General features: G+C 36.7%; 1 protein-coding gene across 1 annotated transcript in view; it reads left to right on the top strand.

Annotated features, from left to right (window-relative positions):
* The window catches only part of LOC121425069 (uncharacterized protein C20orf194-like), a 73,741-nt gene extending 64,192 nt beyond the window's left edge, over window positions 1-9,549 (top strand). Inside the window, exons 26-36 of the mRNA XM_041621029.1 lie at window positions 117-205; window positions 1,052-1,216; window positions 1,893-2,018; window positions 2,706-2,787; window positions 3,688-3,776; window positions 4,504-4,590; window positions 5,660-5,838; window positions 6,825-7,087; window positions 7,565-7,630; window positions 8,164-8,257; window positions 9,077-9,549. Of these exons, the coding sequence (XP_041476963.1) occupies window positions 117-205; window positions 1,052-1,216; window positions 1,893-2,018; window positions 2,706-2,787; window positions 3,688-3,776; window positions 4,504-4,590; window positions 5,660-5,838; window positions 6,825-7,087; window positions 7,565-7,630; window positions 8,164-8,257; window positions 9,077-9,180 (1,344 nt within the window). The 3' untranslated portion in view covers window positions 9,181-9,549. The remainder of the gene's footprint in view (window positions 1-116; window positions 206-1,051; window positions 1,217-1,892; window positions 2,019-2,705; window positions 2,788-3,687; window positions 3,777-4,503; window positions 4,591-5,659; window positions 5,839-6,824; window positions 7,088-7,564; window positions 7,631-8,163; window positions 8,258-9,076) is intronic.
* Window positions 9,550-14,234: the final 4,685 nt, after the last annotated feature.

Below are 14,234 nucleotides of genomic sequence, written 5' to 3'. Positions count from 1 at the left end.
GTTTAATTCCAAAATTGAGTCGCAGACTAATCGTAAGGTGTGCGGTCGCCTTTACCGACTGAGGCAACTTCATTTATGCTCCTGATCACTCTTTCCATGCCCTTCCTTCTCTCTAGGTTGTGATCACATTGTTGACTGGTATTACAGGAAGCCACAAGGAGACCCTATGTACAACCCTCACCAACCTAGCCAAAGATTATAACAGGTAGGTACAGCTTACCCTAAACTAAGTTAGATGGAGTGAACAATGTACATCATGTTTTTCAAAGGCTCCAGGACATGTGCCCAGCCACAATTGTTCAGCTGCAAATTCCACACATTAAATGATCAGCTTCAACCCTGGATTGAAGTCATTTAACACCATACCCTATCCTAAACCTGAACTGCATTGTCCCGATTTCGCTGATGTCACAACCCCCCACAGAGATATGGGGAGTATGAGCAAAATGGCGACCTCCATGGGTCTTTCGAATATCAAAATATTGATAACTTTGACTTGGCATATCATGGAAAATAGGAAACTGTTCTGCCTCATTTTAATTTTATTTCAATTAGTGAAATGTCAGATAATAAATCTTTCCTTTCATTTTCCTTTGTTACACTTTTGAGGGCAAATTTAATACTAATTTTAATTCAATACTATGTAGTAATATATTGGGCAGTGGCGAGCTCATCTGAAGGTGGCCAATAATTCACATTATTGGCATGATGGTGTGTCTTTGTTTACATCACTCTGAATGATATCATCACATGCTTCTAAAATACTGACGTGATCTTGTGTTTTTTTTCCTCTTGGACATATAGATTTATGCAAAAGAGAGAGTACTGAGGTGATTCTGGATCTGAACCTTAAAAGAAAAAGGATTAATTTCTTTTTCAGGAATCTGATATTTATATGACTTCTTCAAAGAAATTTATAATACTTTGTGGCACATATGAAATTATGACTTTTTTGTCAAAAAGATGACTTTTGAACTTCTGAACTACTGCTTTTTACTTTTAAAGGTTGGCAGCTCTGTGTATGTATTATTATTGATTTTATTTTCCATAGATGGGCCGTTCTGAGAGCACCGTTTGGCGTCCCTCATGCGTACAAGAAGGACCAGCTGGAGGCTTCATTGACAAACATCGTGACAGCAGCAAGGCGACAGAAGGCATCTATCAGGGCTTCCACAGGAGGGAGAAAGAAAATGAGAGTGCTCATCATGACACCGGGGTAAGCAATATCAATTTGCTCTGGGAAAATCTGTATTAAAGACCAAAATCAAACTGTACTGCTTATTTTGGTAGCCCTCGCAGTAAGCCTTTGAGAGGGCAAGGCATTTTTTGGAAATCATTTTATAACCACTGTTAGCAGCAAAGCAGGTGTCATATAATTCAGCTATAAGTTATTATATTGTCTGCTTAAAAGTGCCATTTCATTAAGATTAAAACATCACTGATGCTGTTGTGTGTTTCAAGTTATCTTTTCATTGATAGTTTTACCAAACACTTGCTTAAAGCAGTCTTCTCTAAAGTTGAATATTCACCCAAATTATAGTGGGTCTTTTTTCAGCTTATAATAGGTTGTGCAAAGAATGTGTTATTTACTTTGTCTCAGTCTGATTTTGCCCGAGTTGAACTGATTGTATGTTGTTGAGTTTGTTTAGCAAGAAATTCATCCATATTGTGCTGTACTTGACCCGGATGAAGTAAACTGGTCACCTGCCAGGCATTATTTACTCCTTAAAATCCTTGTGTGCCTGCTGCAAGATGACCAGCCTGGCTAAAGTCAGAGTGATGATGACAACAGCACCTAGAGCACTCACCAGGGCGGATATTTGTGCTCTGTAATTTGCATTATTATCATTATTGCTGTTGCTGTTATTGTTATTATATTATATTGTTTTCAGGTTCACAGATACAGTCTCAGTGGTGTCGGCCATCTTGAATCACCCCAACCCTGACATTAGAGGATCACTGAAGATAGGGGCTGTAACAACCTGCATTGATCCACTCCAAGCCTTCATGGAACACAGGTATGCTATTAGATTACAGAGTATAGTCCCATTGCCTGAAAACTGTGCTAGTGAAGTATCAAACAGAAATTCCAGGAAAATATACATGTAATCCTTTTTTTTATGGGGGTTGGGGTTCCCTGCCCCAAGGAATCTATTCAAAGAATTTAATTTGATATTTTTCTTTTTTATTGATAATGTTATTAGCTGTTCACTTTGTTCTCATTATACTTGTGATCTATGAAGTTGTGTTCAGTATTCCCAATATGATAACTCTGTGATATATTTTGCCATTCATTAAAAAGAATATTTGTGTAAATTTGCAAAAGATAATTAATCACAATATCATAGTGCTGTGATTTATTTTGCAATCTATATGAATAATCATTTAATACAATGGCCTGCATTCTGCATTCCGCTTTAACTTGGATGTTATTAATTTAATACGTATCCCAATTAAACTGAATGATCAATTTATCCACAGATTTTGAGTTTTTGTCCTTATCAAAAGACGGGGAAAACATAGCCCAGTAACAACAGGAGGCATCCAGTGTAAACAATTTTTTTTTACACTTTCAACTTAACTTAATTGTAACCCTGACTTAGCCCATAGTTAAAGTTAACCAGAGTTTCGAATCCGGGACAATTTGCTAACATGGTGATGTATCTATCAAGCTGATTTATTCTCTTTGATTATATTTGTTTCAGAATGACGTTTCCTTTGTTGCTAGATCAGTGTGCTCAAGGATGGGTTAATAACATCCTCCTGACTAGCTGTACAGAGGGACCAGTGAGTATGATTCAATTTCAGCTTTAAGATAATTTTTGAGGCGTTCTCTGGATTTTAATCATCTTTTTGGTCATTGTTATTATTGTCAACATCGTTATGACTGTCAGTTTACACATCACCACTATCATCATTTTTCCAATCAATGATATCCATGATGAAGTAGATGATGATGACTGTTATCATTCTTATCTCTTTCATCATCATCCTTATCATTTTCATATTCATCACTAGCAACATTAGGATATTTTTTGTTAGGGGGGCAAGACTGGCAAAACTAGTCATGATATGTATTGAATAAAAAGGGCAATCATAATACACTACCATGCTTCCGTTTATTTTTTTTCCTCTTTCTCTTTTTCACTACTCTGCGGGGGGAGGGGGGGTGAGGAGGCAGTAGCTCTCACCCTCTGCCTTCTGCCCTTCCGTGCATCATCCAACTGTCACTTATGTCACCTTCATCTTCATCATCATCGTCATCATTTCCATTATCATCATCTTCATCTCCATTGTCCTCATTATCATTGTCATCATCTCATCATCATCGTCATCATCTCATCATCATCAACATCATTATCACCATCATCTCCATCTCCATCATCAACATCATCATCATCTTCATCATTATCATCATTGCCATCATAATTATCATTCTCATCATCACCACCACCATCATCATCATCGTAATTGCCATCATCATTATCATCATCATTACTATCACCATCATTATCATCATCATCATCAATATTACTATCATCATCATCAACATTTTATGATCGTCACTACTGTATCAATTTATCTCATATTTTCTTGGCTGAAAGAGATGAGATTCGATAGGTGTGTGAGTGAATTGCATTGATTTTCCAGCTTTTCCATGAAATATATTGTATTATGTTTTCTTAGCACCCAGAGCTCATGTTCATTCAGGAACTAATGCGCAAGGTCAATTCAGATGTGGCCTTCATCCTTGCCAACTATGGAGAAATCTCAAGGTAAAAAAAAACCTGAAGAATTCTTTCCACGTAGGGAAGGTCTGGGATGTCAGTGAATTTGAAAACGATATCATCCCATTGAAGATTGAGGTACACAGCTTCCACAAGTCAAAAATCAATTGGTCCTCAAATTGGCATCTTTCATTGGATTGCCATTCATTCTCGTAATTTGAAAAACATTTATGGATTTAACATGAGTGAAAATTAATGATATTAGTGATGTAGTGGGGGCATCGTGGTCTAGTGGTTCTGAGTCTAGCCTTTCAATCTGGAGGTCTAGGATTTGAATCCCAGCCAGTGAGTTTTTTCCCATCAGCAAGAAAGTTTTCCACATTGTGCTGCTTTCAACCCAGTTGAGGTATAAAGTGGGGAGAGCTGAGAGCAATTTCTTCCTCAAATGCATGAAAGTATCTATTCATTGTCATAATGTAAACAAATTAAATATGGATGCTAAAGCCATGATAACTATGGTGGCATTATTTATAGTGCTTCGATACTTTGATGAAGTAAAGTTACCCTCTACAGCACTACTGTCCTTTGGCAAGGCATTTATGTACATTTGCCTCTCTCCATCTACGTTTAGTTAATGGGTAGAAGGTAGGAAGGAACTTATAGAGGGTCGATTGTCGCTGGAGCAAATTTCATGGAATCCTATCTGAGCAAGTATAATAATCATGATTATTAATGAAAAAGTTATGATTATCCGTACTATTTGTTATTGTTTCAGGAGCGGAGATGCTGAGTTGATTTTGTCTGAGACAGCTTTCATGGAACCCAGTAAAGTCAGGGCAAGGCATCTTCTCATTCCACAATGGTATGTGAATGAAATCATTGCTGTTATTGGGTGATTTCAAGTTCAGTGTTGATGTTGAGAGTGAAAAAAGGCTGCTGAACCGAGCTGGGTTCAGAGGAACTATATTGATTGCTTTATCGATAGCACATGACGTCACGCCTCTGCGCTGTTATATCATCTCAACTTCACGCGATAAGTCTCGACGACGAAAATGACATTGGAGAGAAATGCATTATGTTCTCATTTTACAGAATACAAATGCTTTAATTAATTTAAGAATTAAACAAAAGAGTAAACATTATTCTTCATCAAAATATATAAAGCTCAAATGATTTGTACTCATCTTTACTGTAAAAGCTCATTTTATGGGGATGTTTCATCGTGTTCACCACCTGTTGCTCCTTACTCAGCAATTACACATTTCTTTCCAGAGCCATTTGCCACATATTTTTTTAATTTATACGTACAAGCACTTGGGTAGTAATTTATTAGATTCTCTTCGAATTCATTTTGAGGTTGTTACCACTAGTCCACAACTGATATTTATCTTTAAGGGGGACCATATTGGCCCGAATTCACAAAGGTGGTTTTGAAAACCCATAGTTAAGTCCATGGTTTTTGCAGATTTCCTGGATAAATTACGCTTATTTCATTGTGTATATTAAAAAATTCCAGTGCTGATGTGCGCCTTGTCAGAGTGCACTAAATTGACGCCTGTTACTGTGGTTATCTACGCTATTTTATTCATGAGTCCACTCTTCAAACAGTGGACTCATGAATAAAATAGCATTGCTAATCATTGTAACAGGCGTCAATTTGGCGCACTGTGACGAAAGTGCGCATCAGCATTGGAAATCTTTATACACGCGCCTGATACACCGTAAATTAAGCGTGATTTAGACAGGAAATCTGTATAAACTATGGACTCAACCGTGGGTTTTCAAAACACCTATGTGACTTCGGGCCAATGGGTTACTTTTTTTGTTTCCCTTCAAATGTGATAATGAACTATTCAACACACATAATTTCGGGATTGGAAGTGCAATATTTAGTCACATTTTAATTTATGCAAAACACCATGCTCCTCCAGGTCATCACCAGAGTTCAGAAGACAGTTGACCCCCATCATGACGGAGGTCAGCTTGAAGTTTAGCCAGCCACTGGACCGGTCAAGGCTCTTGACCAAGATCAGAAGCCTGCGGTCATCCCTCGTGTCCAGTCCGTTCAAGGGCAACATCTACCACATCGAAGCTAGGACAAGATTCAATGGTATGAAATTATGTTTTAGTAAAGAAATGAAGGAGAGAAAATATGAGTACCGGTACTTGAAATAAATAAAATAATTGAATTAATGGATAAATTGATTCTGATTTGATTCAGTGTTTCACATTCCACAAACAAACAGATATGTTGAGCAAGTGAGAACAAAATGATAAAAATTACATTTACTGTTTTACAAAGTAATACAGTGACGTCAGATATGAGGAAGCTATTAAAAAGCATAGCTTGTAAGCATAGGTTCCCAGTCATGGATAGATTGGCAGATGGATAGATGATGGATGGATGGAAGGATGATAAAAACACATCAGTAAGCAAATAGAATACCGCCGAAAAGAACATCTCCTGATGGCTTTCAAATAAGCACCAATGTGATATAAAAGTGTAATATTGGAAAAGAGATACATTGCTTTTCTAGATTTTTGGTGTTTATATCTTTTCAACCTATTACAGCTTTAAAGAGAAGCTACCTAGATGTTGCATTTGCCATGATAAAATAGTAAATTGCCAATTTGTCTAGTGCCAACTCCTCCACTCATCACATGGTCTCCTTTCATTTCGTCTAATGCCATTCCGTCCATCAACATTTCATCTAACAACCATTTGGTCCAAAATGATCACTTTATCTAATCATCAGTTCGTCTGAGACCATGTCGTCTCATAACTAGTTGGTCTAATGTCCATCTTATTTTCAATCATTTTGCACAATTAACACTTAGTCCATTCTTTTCATGGACAAGCAGTGATAATAGTCTTACTTTCATTTCCCCCTATCCTGCTCTCACAGAATTGCAGCTCATAATGAGCACAAAATTAATTTTCAGTCTTGTTCATATATAATGTTATCAGCGATATTTTGCTGGTGATAATCAACTAACTTTGAAATTTGACCGGCAATAATGGTTACCCTACCCATAACCCTACTTAACCATTCTATTTAATTATTTTAATTTCTTGATTTATTCCTGTTTTTTTAGAATCAAACCAGTTGATGGAACTTACCTTCTCCACTCTGAGCGGCCATCTGACCGAGTGCCCCGCCCCTGAGCTACCTGCTGCCAGACCCCCTAGCGGTACACCCAGGGCTCCCCTCCCACCGGGGGCAGCCACCAACGGTCCCCCCACCGAGGCTGGAGGGGATAACAACGGTCATGAGGGTCCCCAGCATTGCTTCATGTTCACTGGCTGTGGTTTGAAGGAGGATGACCTCAAGGACTGGCTAAGGGCTTGTGCAACACCAGTGAGTAACATGTTGACATGATGATGTTGATGATGATGTTCATGATGATGATGTCGATGATGATGTTGATGATGATGTTGATGATGATTGATGATGATGGTGGTGGTGGTGATGATGTTGATGATGCTGATGATGATGATGATGTTAATGATGATGATGATGGTGGTGGTGGTGATGATGATGAATTTTGATAATAATAGGCATTTATATAGCATCATCTATCTAGAAACAATGTTCATTATTATTACTATTACTTCAGCTTAAGCTCGAGCTGCTTTCTAATGTTCAGTTTATTCAAAGACTTAAGCCTGGTGGGTACCCATACATCTTACCTGGGTTGAGGGCAGCACAATGTGAATAAATTTCTTGCTGAAAGAGAACATTTAAATTGAGTGTGTTTCATGTCATTTCCTTTATGTTAATTTCATGTTATCTTTCTCAATCACTGAGTAATTTATTGTATATTTTTTTTCTCAGAAACCAACTCCCAAAGCTTTGAAAACCAAATCATCTCTGAATGCAGCGGAGAAGAAACAGATACACGTAAGTCTTATCGATAAATCACAATAACACGTTTTTGCAACAATAATGCATCCTCTGTCATGTGCTAAAGATTTTATACTATTAAACTCAACTTTTTTTTTTTCTTCTTTTCAATTAATTATATGAAAGCTATATAAGTTTGTATCTCTTTCTAAATCTTGTGAAGCTTTAGATTTCATGGCCATAGTAATGTTTCAGTGGTATCTTTTTCTTCCCTTAAAAGTTGATTATTTTTAAAACGAAAATTTTGATCATCATGTTGATGTGCTTTAAAAGAATGTTTTCATAGAAAACAACTAATTTTGCTTTATATATTTATTTGTGCTGTATGATAATAACTTTTGTATATCTTTATAACAATTACATGTCTTATTTGATTATCAGGTATACAGATGTAACACAAAAGTTTAACAGAAAACTGATCTATTAGTATTTTTTGTAGTTAAAATTTATAGTCATTCAACACAGTATTGTGTAATCATATTTTAAGTATAAATGAAGTTTTTGAAATTTCATTCTGTTATTCCTTATAGGAGAAGCACCATCTAGCCTCCCTGCCAGCTGGCTGGTTCTACAACGGTAGTCAATATGTCAGCATGACTGGAGAGAAGACTAACACTCACCCAGGTTAGTCAATATTTAATCTGTAAGCCTGCATAAACGTCAGAATACAGTCGTCAACAGTTTAAATGTTTTATTACTTTCCTTGGTAAAAATGAGACTTGGCAAGAGAATATCTCTTTGATACATTTTCCTTACATTGCTCTAAGAAACCTTGCTTTGTACATTTTTTTCCATTAGCAGTTACCTTGAGAAAGTATTTGTTTTGATAGTCAAATAGTCAGAAGGGAAAAATTACACTAATTTGATTTTTCAAACACTTTGGGAATGATACTCACCCCCCTCCCCCCTTCAAGAAAATTTGTGCTATAACCCAATCCATAGCCCATAACCTTTTTTATAGTCATTCAACCCCCCCCCCCAAAAAAAAAAAAAAATAAATATTAAATGAATAATAAATAAAATAGGTTAATTGACCCCAATTTTCCTAAATTTTTTCTTGATTAAAAAATAAAATTGTAACACATGGTGAAATAGCTTTATTTCTATATCTTGCCTATGGGCAATTCCATAAAATAGTCACGACCCTTTTTGTATGTCCAACCCCCATTTTTCTAAATTCTTATTTCACTTTATAAAGTGACCAAGTAATGGTCCTTTGAGAACATTACAGACTGTCAAAAGAACAAGAAATCAGAGACAGAAATTTCATGAAGGTCCCACATATAGGGGGTAGGATGTACATATTTCTTGGAATTGCCCCCTCGGGAAGGGAGATTTAATTTTGATTGTCATGAAAGTGAACCCTCCTCTCTCACTCTGTCTCATCCTTTCTTTCACTCTCTATACATACTTACCTACCTACTTTATTAAAAATCATTACAGAAATGGACAAGTTCATATCAGAGTTTGTGGAGAAGAGCAACATTGCAATCAAGGAATATAATGATGGCATAGCTGCTCAGGAATACAGGGATCTCTTCCAGTGAATAACAGTGTATGTCTTCAGGAACTTACCTCATCAGTTATCAAGGGGGTGTTTCACAATGATTCAAGTGTGACTTAGAGTCGGATTTAAATTCCCAGTTGCGTACGGCATAGAAGACATCACCACAGTTGTCAGATGATGCACAAGGGACATGCAATGCCGCGTATCCTTCAATCAGAATACGAGTTGCATATCATGTGCACGTCAGCATTTAAATGCGACTTAAGTCATACTTAAATCTTTGTGAAACAGCCCCCCCCCCCCGGCCTAATTAAGAAAAAAAATACTAAAAAATATTGAAGGTGCGATGAAAATTCATAAAGATTAAGACAGTTACTGGAATTTCAAGTTTTTGATTTGTGACGTCATAAACGAGCAGCTGCCCAATATGTTATGTAATATAAGATGCATAAATTTCATTTTTAATGGTTTGTGACATCTTATAATTTATTTCTTTTAGGAGCTGTTGTAAAATCATTTGTATATTGATATGTGATATGTAGGAAAGCTGCTCTCATATGACGTCACAAATAAAAAAAAATTAAAGTTCTAATAATCTTTTTAATTCTTTGGTGGATTTTCCTCAAACCTTTTTATCTGCTATTTTTACAATAAACTTTTTGTAAGAGTGAACTTCCCCTTTAATATGCATCCAGAATGGTTTGTCAGGGGGAAGGTTCTTTTTTTGTTGTTGTACTTGAAAAAAAATCTGAAAAATATGAAACATGAGGTTCCTTCATTTAGAGTTGAGCCTTGCGTACACTATACGATTCGTTGCGATCTGAATTTCAAAGAATTTTGCAACATTTGATATGAACATTTCAACCCATAAAATCTGAGCGATCAGAGTTCAAAATATTGGAAGGATTATGCTAAAATTGAAATTCAGTCTAGTTCGAGCCTCGGAGTTCCAAATCTTAATGCCATCATCTTCGCGCATGCGAATTGAAGCCAGTTTGGACATTACTCTTTTCACAGTGCTTGCCGCAAAGGAAAATTATGATTTTGTTATTCCTAACAATTTCAAATAAATATAATTTTGCTTCTTGAACTTTGAAATTTAGTGCAAAATTTATTTGACTGAAAAATTGTGTTGCATCGAGTTGCATAGTGTGCGCTGGGCTTTACAACTGTAGTACTTTGCCATAATGGCAGTTACTATGGTAACTGGGCTCAGCAGCCAATCATAATCAAGGTTTCCATGGTACATGTAGTTGCAATAATGACAAGGCTTCCACAGCTGGAACTCTCCACAAAACAGGACAGATTGAGAAATTTCATCATCTCTTTACCTAATATCTTGTTAACTCCGGTTAATACGTAAAATGGAAATATGCATTTGGGATACCCTTAGTTCCTTTGCCACGTCATGTTTCTATAAAATAACCTTTGCCACATGGTTTGCTGATGTGTACCTTTAAAGACGTTCTATATATTCATGAAACAATTGAAATTAATTGGAATTGATTGAAAAGTTTTATCACCTCCATACCTGTAAACTCCATCTATACATGAACTAGGATATGTCATTCAGGGCAGGGGTGAGAAGAGTTCAAATTACATGCTTTTCGGGCATAAGAATGAATAAAAAATATCTCCCCTAAGTCAGTGGGGAAAGCCTTCGTGGATATATTTGTCCATGCCAATTTCAGCCATTTTGATTTGGGGATCATGTGTCTTGCACTAAATTTGCTCAATGTCCTTGGAAATCCAAGAGAAGCAAACTGAATTGTCAAGACAACAGTGAATACCGGTATGTGAATGTACGTCAATTGGAACAAACATGTATTTTAGATGTTGATGGCTTTCCATAGTTGCTATTGATCGGATCAATCACAACTCTTTGTAAGACGGGCCCCAGAGATTTGATACAGTCTAAATTGAGCTGTCAGTTGTAAAATTACTAGAAATTTGAAGTTGATAATGATTGCAATTTTTTTTTTTGCAACACCCCTTAATAAGAAGTGCAGCTTGAGGTGGTGTAGGTGATTTGTTCCCAGAATGACAACCGTTTTTGCCGTTTGATTTCACATGTATGTTTTAAACACTTCATTATTAAAAGCACATTCTCAAGTACAGCATTCAAGGTACATGTACATTATTTGCATGCAAATGGTGTAAATCATTCGGACTGTATAAACTGTTGATCACTTGTGTGTTATTTTTTTACATTGTTTCCTACATTGCTTTTGATCTTGAAATTATTGCCTGCCAGCTTGTAGGCCAGGTAAAGCAAATGATGACGTCTTACCTGAATTATGTTCATCACGACATTCAATGTTATTGCTGCCATTATCAGGATCATCAGTATACAAATAGTACACCTGTATTTGGCCAAAAACTGTGCCATGCACACTGTGCAAGACAACTGCTACCCATCCCTCTCATATCTCCGCATGTATCTCAAAAACATTTTTTTTTTGTCAATTCATCGTCCTTAGAGTATACCCCCGAGTGGCCACTTACATTGACAAGTGGATACCACGCGCGAACAAAAAAACACGTAAAAAGGATGTCTTTTTCATGATAGGGCACGTTACGTACGTAACGTGATAAGGGTGTAAAAAACACAAAAATAATGAAAAAAGGGTATCTATTTCGCTAGGAAAATTACGTGTTTAGGGTCGAATTTGTGGGGATGATAAAACAAAATTCAAATGTTTTATAAAGGATGTCCTTTTTGCCCCAACACTTTGTGTTTAGAGTCCGATTTGCGCGAGGTGTAGAAGGTGGGGTCGTACTTAACCAAATAAGGTAAAGCCGACGACCGAAGGACCCGTAACAATAAAACATTCCTGTACTTGTTTAGGGGTTCATTTCAGGGAATATTTGCCAAGAGTATCGTTTTGTTTCCAATACTTGTTAAGGGTAGGGTTTCACACGCCAATACTTGTTAAGGGGTGCATTTTCAGAATATGGAAATTACGTGTTTAGGGTGCTTTTCGAGACCCCATGGTCGCGCATGGTATCCACTTGTGAATGGAAGTGGCCCCCCCCCCCCCCCCCCCCGGGAGCATAATGGCTTTCGCTAAAAAAGTACATGTATACAAAATAGACTGCATTGGTTTTATTTTTCTGCCCTTCTGAATTTAGGGCTCTTATCTTCAGAAAATCTAAAGCAAGTTTGCAAGCACGATGCGAGTTTGGAGAATACCCGTCATTCTGGCAAGTTTCCATGTCACAGGATTAGTATTGCAAGTGTGGAGCTGCCTACTGGCTGAATAACGAAGAATGCGTTTCCACATAGAAGTGTTTCAGTTTCATTCTCAGTGGTGCTTTAAGAATGAATCAAGACGAGTCACCGCTGAGAAACAGAAAATAATCAACATTCTCACAAGGTCCGAATTTAGAGTTTTGTAAGATCATGCACATTTTGTAGTATAATCATAGATATCATTTTGAATAGCTTTGTCACCAAAAATAAAGTCATAAAATTTGTGACTTTACCATCCAGAAAATATTTCCATGTGCTAAATTCTAAAGTGCTTTGAATTTTCACAAAATAGTTTTGAAGTTCTGTTGTGTTAGATAGAAAATAGTTAATATGTCTGTGAGATGTAGTTAATATTTACAAGTTATATGTATATATAAACTTTAAGATATATATATGTACATAGGTTAGTTGCTGAACTTACTGCCTCTCTGTAATTAAGGAGTTTCTTTAGTGTAAAGTATGTACAATTGTGGTTTTTTTTTGTTCTGTTCTAAAGTTATTAAGAAAAACTGAAATGAGGTCTTATTAATCTGTTTGGAGCCCACAGGTGAGATCATTCCAATAAAGACCAATTTATGCAGCCTTTGATATACTTATGATCCGTCCAAATGCAAGTTAATTTTATAGACTTTCAGAAGCCTTGATCACATGTTTGAGACATGTACTTCAGATAGCTTTCAAGAAGAGAAAATTCAATGAGCATGAGCATCATTGATTTTTTTTTCAAGGTGCACTAATGTTTGATGTGCTTTGTAAATAAATTGTTCTAAACAAAATTGAATTAGGGTTATTTTTTTTCACGCAAGGAAATTGTGTATCGAGTTGTGTATAATTTTTCTTGGATGACAGGAGAGAAAGGGAAAGAGGCTAGAGGGGGGAGCATGGGTAGAAGAGAAAAAAAGTAGAGGGAAAAGTAGAAGGGAACAGAGAAGATGGGAAGAGAGAGAAAGACAAAGAAAACGAAGAGAAAGATGCAGGCGGGGAATATTCGGCCAGGCCTATGATTTCTTCACAAAAGAGTTCTAGCAGACATATTAGGTTGGAAATTGATACATTTCATACAAATTTTGGACCAACTGGTTATTAGATGGAGTGGGGTTAGACTAAATGAAAGTAGACCATGTGGTGAGCAAACGAACTGAGAGTAGACGAGTTGGCGATTGGACAAATTGGAAATAACAGGCATGAGATTTCTCTGCGGATCGGCGGATTTTGAAATTCTAAAACAAAAATGGCTGATCGAGACGGGGGTAGGAGAGAACTCTTCGTTTTTGTCTCACCTGCGAAGCAAAGTGAGACTATAGGCGCCGCTTTTCCGACGGCGGCGGCGGCGGCGGCGGCGTCAACATCAAATCTTAACCTGAGGTTAAGTTTTTGAAATGACATCATAACTTAGAAAGTATATGGACCTAGTTCATGAAACTTGGCCATAAGGTTAATCAAGTATTACTGAACATCCTATTAGAGTTTCATGTCACATGACCAAGGTCAAAGGTCATTTAGGGTCAATGAACTTAGACCATGCTGGAGGAATCAACATCGAAATCTTAACCTGAGGTTAAGTTTTTGAAATGTCATCATAACTTAGAAAATATATGGACCTAGTTCATGAAACTTGGACATTAGGTTAATCAAGTATCACTGAACATCCTACATGAGTTTCACGTCACATGACCAAGGTCAAAGGTCATTTAGGGTCAATGAACTTTGGCCGAATTGGGGATATCTGTTGAATTCCCATCATAACTTTGAAAGTTTATGGATCTGATTCATGAAACTTGGACACAATAGTAATCAAGCATCACTGAAAATTTTGTGCAAGTTTCAGGTCTCATGATTAA

The sequence above is a fragment of the Lytechinus variegatus genome, chromosome 12 (genome assembly GCF_018143015.1).
Source record: "Lytechinus variegatus isolate NC3 chromosome 12, Lvar_3.0, whole genome shotgun sequence".
Classification (NCBI taxonomy): Eukaryota; Metazoa; Echinodermata; class Echinoidea; order Temnopleuroida; family Toxopneustidae; genus Lytechinus; species Lytechinus variegatus.
Note: the sequence above shows the minus strand (reverse complement) of the source record. Positions and strands in the feature narration are given on the sequence as shown.